The sequence below is a fragment of the Manacus candei genome, unplaced genomic scaffold, assembly GCF_025592945.1.
Source record: "Manacus candei isolate 608988 ecotype Guabito, Panama unplaced genomic scaffold, ASM2559294v1 h1tg000073l, whole genome shotgun sequence".
Lineage (NCBI taxonomy): Eukaryota > Metazoa > Chordata > Aves > Passeriformes > Pipridae > Manacus > Manacus candei.
Window position 1 is genome coordinate 5,387,388 of NW_026138121.1, and position 13,204 is coordinate 5,400,591.

The window sequence follows — 13,204 nt, forward strand, 5'->3', positions numbered from 1 at the left end:
TAAATATATTATATAATATATTGGAATATTTATATTGTATAATATTATATATTATATATTTATTATATATTATATGTAAAAATTATATATAATTATATAATATTATATAATATAATACATATATATGATATATGCTGACCTTTCTCCTGATCTCTGGGACAACTGAGACCAAAGATGGCACAAGGGAAATAAAGGCTTTGAGGATGTTTTTTCTTTCCAAACCCAACAGATCTTCTTTTAAAAAGCAGAAAATATTAATTCCTGATGGCATCTGTTCTTGATGCAGAATACTTTGGCTGACATAGTTCTGAACACTTTGCTGCAAAAACATCTTTAAAGACACTGAGAAAGAAAACGGTTCCAAAGGAAGGTCAGAGCACACCAGGGCTCTTGGATCCGTCTCGGGTCCGTGTCCTGGCCATGACTTTCCTGTGTGGTGCAGGGACACGTTTGGGATGAGATAACGAAAGCACAGATGTGCAGCCACGCTCTGGAGGTGAAGCAGGTGGGCTGTGACTCTGCTGTTCTTTCAGGGCTCTCCCGAGCCGGCGGTGCTCTGGTTGAAGGACGGGCTCCCCCTTCCCGACCGGGCTGCCGTAAAAACCCAGGATGGCTCCACCCGGCTGCTGATCGGGGCAGCCGAGCTCGGGGACAGCGGCTGCTACAGCGTGGAACTGCTCAACGGGCTGGGCAAGAGAGAGACCTTCAGCTTCCAGGTGCAAATCACAGGTAACTCCTGCCCCCCGTGGGCACCAGGCACTCCCAGCCTCAGTCCAGGCTGGGGGAAGGGACTGGGAGCAGCCCCGAGGGGAAGGACGTGGGGTGTTGGTGGGGGAGAGGCTGGACATGACCCAGCCCAGAACCCCCCGTGCCCTGGGCCGGTCCCACAGGGATGGTGGGCATCAGGGGAGGGGGATCCTGCCCTTCTGCCCCCTCAGGTGAGACCCCCCTGCAGAGCTGCTCCAGCCCTGGGAACAACAGCACAGGGATGTGGAGCTGCTGGAGAGAGTCCAGAGGAGGCCACAGGGATGCTCCAAGGCTGGAGCCCCTCTGCTCTGGAGCCAGGCTGGGAGAGCTGGGGGGGTTCTCCTGGAGAAGAGAAGGACTCAGGGAGACCTTGGAGCCCCTTCCAGGGCCTAAAGGGGCTCCAGCAGAGCTGGAGAGGGACTGGGGACAAGGGATGGAGGGACAGGACACAGGGAATGGCTTCACATTGACAGAGGACAGGGATAGATGGGATATTGGGAAGGAATTCCTCCCTGTGAGGGTGGGGGGCCCTGGCACAGGTTGCCAAGAGAAACTGTGGCTGCCCCATCCCTGGAAGTGTCCAAGGCCAGGTTGGAGCAACCTGGGATAGCAGAAGGTGTCCCTGCCCATGGCAGGGATGGAATGAGATGAGTTTTAAGGTCCCTCCAACCCAAACCAGTCTGGGATTCTGTGATTTACTGGGAACAGGCAGCAGGCACCAAGCTGAGTTGGGCAGGGTGAGCTGTGATGCAGTTTGGCCATTCAGGCACAGGGAGAACCAGGGAACAACTTTCCATGGGATTCAGTCTGGACACCATGATATCACTGGTCTGCAGGACAGAGCAATCCACTGACTAAAACTCTACTTCCAGAGTGACTCTGCTGGAAAGGGCCAGCCCAGGTCCCAAACACAGACACTGCAAACCCCAGGAGCAGTTCCTGCTCTCTGGAAGAGCCTGAGGGGGGTCAGCACAGGCTGTGGGACATGGAGCCCCAGCTGGATCAGCTCTCAGAGCTGTGTCCCCAGGGGGGAAGCAGCAGCTCAGCTCTGTCACCCTCCTCTCCTCCCTGCAATGCCCATGTTCTGCAGCAGCAGCTCAGTTCATGGCAAAAGTGCTTGTGTGGCTGGAGAAGGAATCGAATTTGCCCCTTCCAATGATCGGGATCTTTACTGAGCCCCCATGGGATAGACTCCAGGTTTTTAGGGTTCTGTACTGTGCCACTGTCCCTACCCCTGTGACATTATTTGCCCTCCCCTCACAGACATCCCACAGCCTCCTGGACCACTGAGGTTGGAAGAGAATGTGCCCAGCACAGTGACAGTGACCTGGGAACCGTCAGCATCTGAGAAGTGGGAGAAGAACCTCTACTACACCGTCCTGAAACGGGAGTCCCAGAAGGGCGTGTGGTGCGTGGTGGGGGACCTGCTCTACAACAACAAGTTCACGTTCACCAGCGTGATCCCAGGCAGGGATTATTACTTCAGGGTGGTGGCCAAGAACAGCCTGGGAGCCAGTGCTCCATCTGAAACCGTGCAGCCTTGGAGGATTCGAAAGGCAAAGGGTAAAACAGCTTTTACAGATATTTCTCTGTGTGTGTTGTCGTGCTTGGTTTCTTTTATTGTTTCTAACACCCCATCCTGAAATGGGTCCCTCCTCCTAGGAATGTTTAGTTGCCCAGAACAGGAATGCCTAGAGGTACCCTGAGGAATTCCAGTTTTGTCCTTTCTGCAGGGACATTGTGCAGAGAGTCCCTTCACTCCCAGCCCTTATATTGTGGCAATCTACCACAAAACTAATTCCTGGAAAAACATATTAAGTGTTGCAGAAACCAAAGTTTGTGGCTCCAAAGTGAAATCCAGGGTCACGTGAGAAGCAGCACAGGTTACAGTCCATGGGTGCACGGGATCTCTGGGAATTGCAGTGTGGAATTCCAGGCTCTTGGCAGCCCAGTGTCTGACTGAAAACCAGCCCTGCAAACTTCCCTGCTGGGAGCTGGACCCGAGGGTGTGTTCGTGTGTCGCTGTTTGTTTTTCACAGCTGAGATCTGGGTCAGACCCCAGAGGTACAGGGGAGTCAACCAAAACCAGCACCCGAGGTTCCTCGTCCCGCTGAAGCCCCACGTGGTGGTGACAGGCAGTGAGTGTCACATGAGCTGTGCAGTGGGGGGCCACCCCCCCCCAAAAGTCACCTGGTACAAAGACAACAGAGACCTCTCCAAGGATCCAAACTACTTCTGCACAAACGACTTTGGAGTCTGCTCCCTGGTCATCCTGGGGGTCACCAAGCAGGACGCAGGAGAATACATGGTGGAAGCCTCCAATGAAGTGGGTCGTGTCTCCAGCAGAGCCTTCCTCGCCATCAAAGGTAAAATCCACAGAGCTCTTCCTCCCCTGGGGGATGCCAAGGGGTGTCCTTGCTGCCCAGGGCCCCAAAAATGATCCCGTGCAGCCTCCTGCTTTATTGAACTCCTGATTACCTTTTTAGTGATTAAGAACAGAACAGAACTAGAAACTGAAAGGCAGATGTGAAAAAACCCACTCGGTTTCTATGTGAGGCAGAGGTTTGGGTTGGCTCTGATCAAATTTTTTAGAAAGAACAATCCCATTTTCCTTGGATAAGAGGTAATATCTTGGTTGGGTTTATCCCCAGTGAAGGAGCTGCAGAATAAAGATCCTGCAGATGTGCAAGTGGAGGGGGAGCAGTGAGGGAACAAGGAAGGTTTGGTGGCCAAAGGCAATGGGAAGGGAGGAAAGGGAGGGACATGGTGAGGGCCACTGGGATCCTGATGGGAATGGAGGAGAAGTGGGATTGACTAAGGGTGGATAAACTTATGGATAAATATTGCTGGTGATTGTATCTAGTGAAATATCCTTTCTTTTGAGCCAAATATTTTCCTTTTAATGCAAAACCCCTTGGTGGGATGACACGAGTGGAGAAACGGGTCAGTTAAACCCCCAGATTTCCCAGAATATTCCAAGTTGGAAGGGACCCACAGGCACCATCCCTGTCATCCTTTTGCAGACATTGGTCTTTTTGGCCCTGTAAGTTTTCAGCTCCCCCTTTCCAGGGAGACTTTTCAGGCTATTTATCATCTCCTTCATCACAACACTGAGCCACTTCTCTTTCTCTTATTTCCAGACTCTGCCCTGTAGCTTGACCCTGCCAAGAACATCCCTGCCCTGCTCTGTGGATGAGAAGGTTTCAGTGAGGACTGGTCCATCCTAAGCCTGTGCATTTATTTTCAGATGTTCACTGGAGCCCAAGGGGTTTATTTTTCACACCCAGTAATTGCATTTTGAACACGACACTGCGTTTTAGTCAAAATCAGGGGGAAAATGTTTCAAGAGAATTGTATTTTTATTTTTGTAATGATCATGGCTTTCCACTAAACCTTTAAAACACACATTAGAAGCTTTGGGAACACAGAAGATGAGAGGAAAAATAGTTGGCCAAAATGAAACTTTCCATGGAGAGCACAGGCAGCAGAGACCATCCCAGCACAGCCCTCACCTGCTGTCAGGCTGCAACAGGGACATTTCTGGCCACCAGAGATCTCTGGAGTTGGCCTTTCCCATGTGGTTTTCTAAGCCAAAACAACCCCTTTGGATTCCACTGCATTCTCAGCAGGTTTCCTAACTCTGGGAGAAGCAGTTCTGCATGTCTTGCCCTGCCAGTAGCAGCTCAGTATGTTGTTAAAAAGAACCTCTGCCTGCTCATTTTGACCTGGTGAGAGATGAACTCTCAGACCAGGCTGGCATGGAGGAGGTGGCACTCACAGTGCCAATGCCCTGCTGGGGAGGACTGGAATTCCAATCTGCCCCAGCTGTGGCAGCGTGAGCAGAGCAGCCCCACGGCTGTGCCAGCCCTGAACTGCCACCCCAGTGTCACCTCTGCACCCTCACTGCCCCTGGCTGTGGCACTGCTGGGATGGTTCTGCCTGGTGCAAACAGACCTTAAAAACCTTTCATGTCTGAGCAGAAATAAGAGGTACCAGCAGACACCTCCTGCCACCGTGGGGGGATTCCACCACTGAGAGGGGGAGACTGGAAAGCAAAATGTTCTGGGGAGTGCAGGGAGGTGTGACAGCCTGAGCACCAAGGTACTGCTGTGACAGCATCCAGGAGACAGGAGAGAACAGGTCAGAGACTCCAATTCCCTGGATCCTCAGACAACCAAACCCTCCCGTGGGGCCGAAATGTTCCCTTTGGTTACGTTTTGGACAACATTGTACAGACAAACTGGAGATTATTGAAATTAAACCCTAATTCAGTAAAATCTACCACGAGTACGTGTTTCTTTTGGAGGGGCAGCCCGGCCAGCTCCTGAGTGCCAGCCCCTGTCTGCTGCAGTTTTCACACCTTGATTCAAAGAAATCAAACTCAACACCTTGGTACTGTTAAGCCCTGTAATGTTGGGAATAACTCTTCCATAAACACTCCACTGAAACAAGGATTTCGTGAGCTTTTACTCCCTTTAACATCTCAAGCCTCTCCTTGACAGTCAATCATTTTATTCTTACAACATTAATCTTGAGTTAAAGGTAACCTAGACTTCTTTTACTTAAACAATCTTTGAAATAGTTTCATATTTTATTGCTACGAGACCTCAACATCAATTTTTAGGTGAAGATAACTTAAACTTCCACTTAATCTTTGATTGATTTAGCTCTCCAGAGTGTATCTTCATATCTTATCATTACAGGATTTATTGATTTACCTCTTTAGAGTGTAACAGTCTCCAAAACTAATCCAAGCTCCAGCTGCACAGGTTGCTGACCTCCTTAATTTTTACTCTCTATTTTTTTAGCAGGGTTTAGGTAAGGATTTCAAAGTTACAAAATTTAAGGACTTGTGGTGGGTTGACCTTGGCTGGAGGCCAGGTGCCCACCCAGCCACTCTCTCCCTCCCCTTCCCAGCCAGACAGGGGAGAGAGTGAGCTGGAAAAAACAACTCGTGGGTCAGGATAGGGCAGGTAAACATACACACTAAAATTCCATGTGGGGTCCCAAAACTGAACACGGACAAAGATTCCTCCCAGACAGAAGGTGCCAGGACAGAAAGGTCCAGCTCCCCACAGAGTGCCCAGGGTGGCCCACAAGCTGCACCTGACAGCCAAAAATGACAGGCTTTCACTCCTGGGAGAAAGGGGAGAAAGGGCCGGGGTTTGGTTTTGGAGCCCTGCGCTGAAACTGCCGGTCCCACCCCCAAAATTGAACACGGACGAAGGTTCCTCCCAGACAAAAGGTGCCCTCACAGAAAGCTCTTCCTGCCCACGGGTCTGGGGGTGAGCCGGGGGGTACCGGGGGGTACCAGGGAGTACCGGGGGTCTGGGGGTGATCCCGGGGTTCCGGCAGGTCCTGAGGTCCGGGGGTGGTTGGGGGGGTGGTACCGGCATTTGGGGGGTACCGGGGTCTGGGGGTGATCCGGGGGCGGTACCGGGGCTGATCCCGGGGGGTACCGGAGGTCTGGGGGTGATCCGGGGGCGGTACCGGGCGGTACCGGGGTCTGGAGGCGATCCCAGGGTCGGTACCGGGCGGTACCGGGGTCTGGGGGTGATCCGGGGGCGGTACCGGGGCTGATCCCAGGGCGGTACCGGAGGTGGTACCGGGAGTCCAAGGGGTAGCAGGGATGGGGAGGCGGCCCCGGGGGCGGTGCCGGGGGCGATCCCGGGGATCCGGGGGCGATCCCGGGGGCGGTGCTGGGGATTTGGGGGCGATCCTGGGGGAGATCCCGGGGATCTGGGGGCGATCCCGGGGGCGGTGCCGGGGATTTGGGGGCGATCCCGGGGGCGGTGCCGGGGATCTGGGGGCGATCCCGGGGATTTGGGGGCGATCCTGGGGGCGGTGCCGGGTATTTGGGGGCGGTGCCGGGGACGGTGCCGGGGATCTGGGGGCGATCCCGGGGATTTGGGGGCGATCCCGGGGATTTGGGGGCGATCCCCGGGGCGGTGCCGGCGATCGGGGGGCCGGTCCCGAAGGAGCCCCCGGGGCAGCCCCTCGGTGCGGAGTCGGGGCTGGAGCCGCGGGCGGTGCCGGGGGCGGTCCCGGGGCGGAGCCGATCCCGATCCCGATCCCGATCCCGGTGCCGGGGCAGCGGCGGAGCCGGGGCATGGCGGGCCTGGGCTCCCTGGAACCGGGCACCGGCACCGGCCCCGTCCCGGCCACCCGCGTGGAGATCACCGTGTCCTGCAGGTACCGGGCGCACTGGGAGGCACTGGGAGGTACTGGAGTGCGGGCGTAGCTGGCGCTGGAGCGTGCTGGGATGCACCGGGAGGCACTGAAATCTCCTGGGAGGCACTGGGAGGCACTGGGAGGCACTGGGAGGCACTGGGGTGCGTTGAGGTGCAGCGGCAGGTGGCGTTGGAGGGTGCTGGGAGGCACTGGGAAGCACTGGGATCCCCTGGATGGCACTGGGGAGCGGCAGCCGCCGGCGCTGGAGGGTGCTGGGATGCACCGGGAGGCGCTGAAATCCCCTGGGGTGCACCAGGAGGCACTGGGAGGCACTGGGAAGCACTGGGCAGCGTCAGCAGCCGGCGTTGGAGGGTGCTGGGAGGCACTGGGATCCCTTGGGAGGCACTGGGATCCCTTGGGAGGCACTGGGGTGCAGACGTAGCCAGCGTTGGAGGGGGCTGGGAGGCGCCGAGAGGCACTGGGAGGCACTGGGGTGCACTGGGAGCGGCGGGAGTCGGCTTTGGAGGGTGCTGGAAAGCACTGGGAGGCACTGGGAGCAGGGACAGCCGGCGTTATAGGGCACTGGGGGACACTGGGAGGAACTGGGGAGCACTGAGGGGCACTGGGAGGAGTGGGGAGCACTGAGGGGCACTGGGGGCACTGGGAGGAGTGGGGAGCACTGAGGGGCACTGGGGGCACTGGGAGGAGTGGGGAGCACTGAGGGGCACTGGGGGCACTGGGAGGAGTGGGGGGTACTGGGGGGCACTGGAGACACTGGGAGGCACTGGAGTGCACTAGGAGGCAGTGGGGGGCACTGTGAGTACTGGGGGGCACTGGGCCAAGTGGGGGACACTGGGGGGCCCTGGGGGCACTGGGGGGCACTGGAAGTACTGGGGGGTACTGGGGGGCACTGGGTGTACTAGGTGGCACTGGGGGCACTGGGGGCAGTGCCAAAACCGGGTGGCTGGGGGGTGACATGGGCCCGACCCCCCCCAGAGGGGCTGAACCTCCTGACCCCCCCCAGTGCCCCCTGCACCCCCCACGCCCCCTCTCTGCATCCCAGGGCCCTGCGGGGGTGTCCTGGCACACGGCTGTGCCCCCCAACACATGGCAGCCCAACACGTGCCCCCCAAGAGCCGGCTGTGCCCCCCAACACCCCCTGTGCCCCTGGTGTGTGTGAGGGGCACACCTGGGCATGGACACACAGCCCCGGGCACAGCCCTGGGCACAGCCAGCTCACACTCACACACTCAGATCTCACATTCACTCACACACACACAACACACCCTCCCACTCAGATCTCACACTCACACACTCAGATCACACTCTCACACTTCCTCTCACCCTCACACTGATCACACTCACGCTCACACACACACTCAGATTACACACACACCCCCTCATACTCTCACTCTCACTCACACTCAGCTCACCCTCACACTGATCACACACACACACACTCAGATCACACAGTCACACACAGTCATTCTAACTCACACTCGCACTCAACTCACACTCAACTCACACTCAGCTCACACTCAGCTCACACTCAGATCACACTCAGATCACACTCAGATCACACACTCATTCTAACTCACACTCTCATGCTCACACTCAGTTCACAGCTCACACTCAGATCTCACGCTCACACTTGCTCACACTCACACTCATTCTACCTCACACTCACACTCCAATCACACACACTCTCACACCCTCACACTCACACACTCAGCTCACACTCACACACTCACAATCCCATTATCTCCCTCAGATCACACTCACTCAGCTCACACTCAGCTCACACTCACACTCACACACACTCACACCCTCACTCTCACACACTCAGCTCGCACTCAGCTCACACTCACACTCACTCTCACACCCTCACACTCACACACTCCGCTCACACTCACACTCACACACACTCACTCTCACACCCTCACACTCACACTCTCACACCCTCACACTCACACTCACACACTCAGCTCACACTCACACTCACACACACTCACTCTCACACCCTCACACTCACACTCTCACACCCTCACACTCACACTCACACACTCAGCTCACACTCACACTCACACACACTCACTCTCACACCCTCACACTCACACTCTCACACCCTCACACTCACACTCACACACTCAGCTCACACTCACACACACTCACACTCACTCTCACACCCTCACACTCACACACACAGCTCGCACTCAGCTCACACTCACTCTCACACTCTCACACCCTCACCCTCACACTCAGCTCACACTCACACTCCCTCTCTCTCTCCCTCCCCCAGACAGCTCCTAGACCGGGACACCTTCTCCAAGTCGGACCCCCGTGAGTGGGGTGGGCAGGGGGGGCTCAGGGGGTGCTTTGGGGGTCCCTGGAGGGTGTTGGTGTCTCTAGGGGGTGGTTTAGGGGTCTCTGGGGATGTTTTGGGGATCTCTGGTGGTGTTGGAGGATCTCTGGGGAGTTTTGGGGGGTCCCTGGGGGTGTGTTGGGGGTCCCTGAGGGGTTCTAGGGGGTCTCTGGGGGACCCTGGGGGGTTCTGGGGGGTCTCTGGGGGTGTCGGTGTCTCGGGATGGGGGTGTTTGGGGGGTGTTTGGGGGGATCCCTGGGGATGTTTTTTGGGTCCCTAAGGGTGTTCTGGGGTGGGTTTGGGTGTTTGGGGTCCCTGGGGGTGTTCTGGGGTGGGTTTGGGTGTTTGGGGTCCCTGGGGGTGTTTTGGGGTGGGTTTGGGTGTTTGGGGTCCCTGGGGGTGTTTTGGGGTGTGTGTTTTGGGGTGTTGGGGGTGTTTTGGGTCCCTCCGACCCCCGTTCCCTGCAGTGTGTGTGCTGTACACGCAGCGCCCGGGCAGCCACCAATGGCGGGAGGTGAGTGCCCTGATTGGTGGGACGGCGGCCAATCAGCACCTCGGGGGGCACTCGGACAACCAATCAGAGCATGGGGGGCACTCAGCCAACCAATCAGCACCTCGGGTGCTGGCTGGCCAATCAATCACCAGCGTGTCGGGGCAGTGACCAATCAGCAGCAGCCAATCAGCATGTGGGGTGCCTGTGGACCGGCCAATCAGCAGACTAGGTTCTGGCCAATGAGCATGTTGGGCACCAGCCCGCGGCCAATCAGATCTCTGGGGTGCTGACCAATCAGCACATCGGGGTGTTGGCCAACCAGCCAATCAGGTGTTGGGGGGCTGGGCCAAGTGACCAATCGTCATGTGGGGTTCTGGCCAATCAGAGCTCTGGGGTGCCAACCAGTCAGCACAGGGGGGTGTTGGCCAACCAGCCAATCAGGTGTTGGGGTGCCAAACAGTTGGCCAATCGGCAGCAAACAATGTGTCCTGGGATGCGCAGAGCCGACCAATCAGCACGATGGGGTTCACACAACCGACCAATCAGCATCCTGGGGCGCACAGAGCCAGCCAATCAGCATCCTGGGGTGCAGGCAGGCAGCCAATCAGCATCCTGGGGAGTTTTGGGGTGTGGAGCAGCCAATCAGCTGCGGGCACACGTCCAACCAGCCAATCAGCGTGGGTGGCGCCGCCCCCGTAATTAGGCAGGTGTTAATTGCGGGGTGAGGAGCGGGGGGAGGGGCGGGGGGAGGGGTGGCCCCGCAGGCACAAAGCTGCACCTGCGGCCGCCCCTCCCCCCCCCCCGCCCCTGTCCCCGCGTGTCCCCCCCGCCCCCGCCCGCCCACCCCGCCCCCACGCCCCGACCCCCATGCACGTGTCCCCGTGTCCCCAACCCCCTGTGCGCGTGTCCCTGTGTCTCCACGTCCCCCTGTCCCCATATCCTCATGTCCTCATATCCCAATGTCCCTGTCCCCGTGTCCCCATCCCCACATCTCCATGTCCCCACGTCCCTGTGTCCCCATGTTCCTGGTCCCCATTCCCATGTCCCCATGTCCCTGTGTCCCCGTGTCCTCATCCCCATGTCCCACATGAATGTGTCCCCATGGCCCCATCTCCACGTCCCCATGTCCGTGTGCCCATGTCCCTGTGTCCCCGTGTCTCCATATCCTCATGTCCCCATGTCATCCCCACCTCCCCATGTCCCTATGTCCCCATGTCCCTGTGTCCCCATGTCCGTGTCCCCATGTCCCTGTGTCCATGTCCCTGTATTCCCATGTCCTCATGTCTCTGTGTCTCTGTGTCTCCACGTCCCCTGTCCTCCCTCTGTCCCTGCTGTCCCCTCATGTCCCCTGTCCCACTCTGTCCCCCTGTCCCCCCCGCTGTCCCCTTGTCCCCAGTTTGGCCGGACCGAGGTCATCGACAATTCCCTGAATCCCGATTTCCTGCGGAAGTTCGTGCTGGATTTCTGCTTCGAGGAGCGGCAGAACCTGCGCTTCGACCTGTGAGTGTCACCCCAGTGTCACCCCAGTGTCATCCCCAGTGCCCTCAGCAACCCTGGGCACCCCCAGGTCACCCCTGTGTCACTCCAGTGTCACCCTCAGTGTCACCCTCAGTGCCACTGGCACCCCCAGCACCCCCAACACCCCCAGGTCACCCCTGTGTCACCTCCAGTGCCCGTGGCACCCCTGGGTGCCCCTGGGTCACCCCATTGTCACCTCTGTGTCACCCCCTGGTCCCAGGGTCACCCAGGGTCACCCCCGTGCCTTTGGCACCCCAGGGTCACCCCATTGTCACCCCTGTGTCACCCCCTGGTCCCAGGGTCACCCCCAAGGTCACCCCCAGGGTCACCCCCAGGGCCACCCCAATGTTACCTCCAGTGCCCCCGGCACTCCCATGTCACCCCCAAGGTCACCCCCAGTGTCACCCGAGGGTCAACCCAGCACAGCCCCTGCAGTGTCCCATCCCTGTCCCCACATGTCCCCACATGTCCCCACATGTCCCCCCCTGTCCCCACGTGTCCCCACATGTCCCCTGTGTCCCCAGGTACGACGTGGACTCCAAGAGCCCCGACCTCTCCAAGCATGTGAGTGAAGGGCCCACCACGACACCCCCCCGGGACGGGGACACCCCAGTGACCCCAGTGACCCCTGCTGACCCCCGGTGACCTCGGTGACCCCTGCTGACCCTGGTGTCCCCTTGTGTCCCCTGGTGTCCCCAATCCCCAGGATTTCCTGGGCCAGGCCTTCTGCACCCTGGGCGAGATCGTGGGCGCTGCCGGCGGCCGCCTGGAGAGACCCCTCACGTGAGACCCTCTGTCCCCAATGTCACCGTGTCCCCCTGTCCCCAATGTCACCATGTCCCCCTGTCCCCAGTGTCACCGTGTCCCTGTGTCCCCAGTGTCACCGTGTCCCCCTGTCCCCAATGTCACCGTGTCCCCCTGTCCCCAATGTCACTGTGTCCCCCTGTCCCCAGTGTCACCGTGTCCCCCTGTCCCCAATGTCACCGTGTCCCCCTGTCCCCAGTGTCACCATGTCCCCCTGTCCCCAATGTCACCGTGTCCCCCTGTCCCCAGGGTCACCATGTCCCCCTGTCCCCAATGTCACCGTGTCCCCCTGTCCCCAATGTCACCGTGTCCCCCTGTCCCCAGTGTCACCGTGTCCCCCTGTCCCCAATGTCACCATGTCTCCCTGTCCCCAATGTCACCGTGTCCCTGTGTCCCCGTGTCCCCCTTGGATGTGACCCCTCCTATCCCCAGTGTCCCCATGGCCCCACTGTCCCCAAGGGTCCCCAGGGGTCTTCATGTCACCACCCCCCAGAGAAACCCCCATGTGACCCCCCCGGGTCCAGTGTCCCCATGTCCCCCCCCATCCCCCTGTCCCCATGTCCCCCCCCGAAAAGCCCCTGATGTGACCCCCCCCATCCCCCTGTCCCCTTGTCCCCGTGTCCCCGTGTCCCCCCTGGGGCCCCCCCGGGCTTTTTTGGGGGGTGAATCTTTTGGGGGGTCTGGATTTTTTTGGGAGGGGGATCTGAATTTTTGGGGGAGTTGGATTTTTTGGGGGGGTCTGAGTTTTTGGGGGTCTGGCTTTTGGGAGGGTTAGGTTTTCTTGGGGGGGGTCTGAGTTTTTGAGGGGTTGGCTTTTGGGGGGGACTGTTTTATTTGGGGTGATTTGCTTTTTGGGGGGGTGCATCTTTTGTGGGGGTTGGATTTTTTGGGGGTCTGAGTTTTTTTGGGGGTCTGTCTTTTTGGAGGGGTTGGTTTTTTGGGGGGACTTTGCTTTTTTAGGGTTGAATCTCTTGGGGGTGTCTGATTTTTTGGGGGAGTTGGCTTTTGGGGGGGCCTGTTTTATTTAGAGGAGACTTGATTTTTGGGGGGGGGTGAGTCTCTTTAGGGGCTGTTTTTTTTGGGGGGGGCAGGAACAGCTTCTTTTTAAG

At 58.1% G+C, this 13,204-nt stretch overlaps 2 protein-coding genes across 7 annotated transcripts in view; both read left to right on the plus strand.

Annotated features, from left to right (window-relative positions):
* The window catches only part of IGFN1 (immunoglobulin like and fibronectin type III domain containing 1), a 41,274-nt gene extending 36,246 nt beyond the window's left edge, over positions 1-5,028 (plus strand). For all 6 annotated transcript variants that reach the window (XM_051808478.1, XM_051808481.1, XM_051808480.1 and 3 more), the window contains 4 exons: positions 534-729; positions 2,011-2,310; positions 2,787-3,113; positions 3,888-5,028. In XM_051808478.1, coding sequence (XP_051664438.1) covers positions 534-729; positions 2,011-2,310; positions 2,787-3,113; positions 3,888-3,901 — 837 coding nt within the window. In that variant the 3' untranslated portion in view covers positions 3,902-5,028. The remainder of the gene's footprint in view (positions 1-533; positions 730-2,010; positions 2,311-2,786; positions 3,114-3,887) is intronic.
* Positions 5,029-6,789: 1,761 nt separating this feature from the next.
* On the plus strand, positions 6,790-12,078 carry LOC127480403 (copine-5-like). Its single transcript, XM_051808520.1, has 6 exons — positions 6,790-6,939; positions 9,218-9,258; positions 9,748-9,794; positions 11,170-11,273; positions 11,816-11,855; positions 11,998-12,078. The coding sequence occupies exons 1-6, from the start codon at positions 6,857-6,859 to the stop codon at positions 12,076-12,078; spliced, it is 396 nt and encodes a 131-aa protein (XP_051664480.1). The 5' UTR covers positions 6,790-6,856.
* Positions 12,079-13,204: the final 1,126 nt, after the last annotated feature.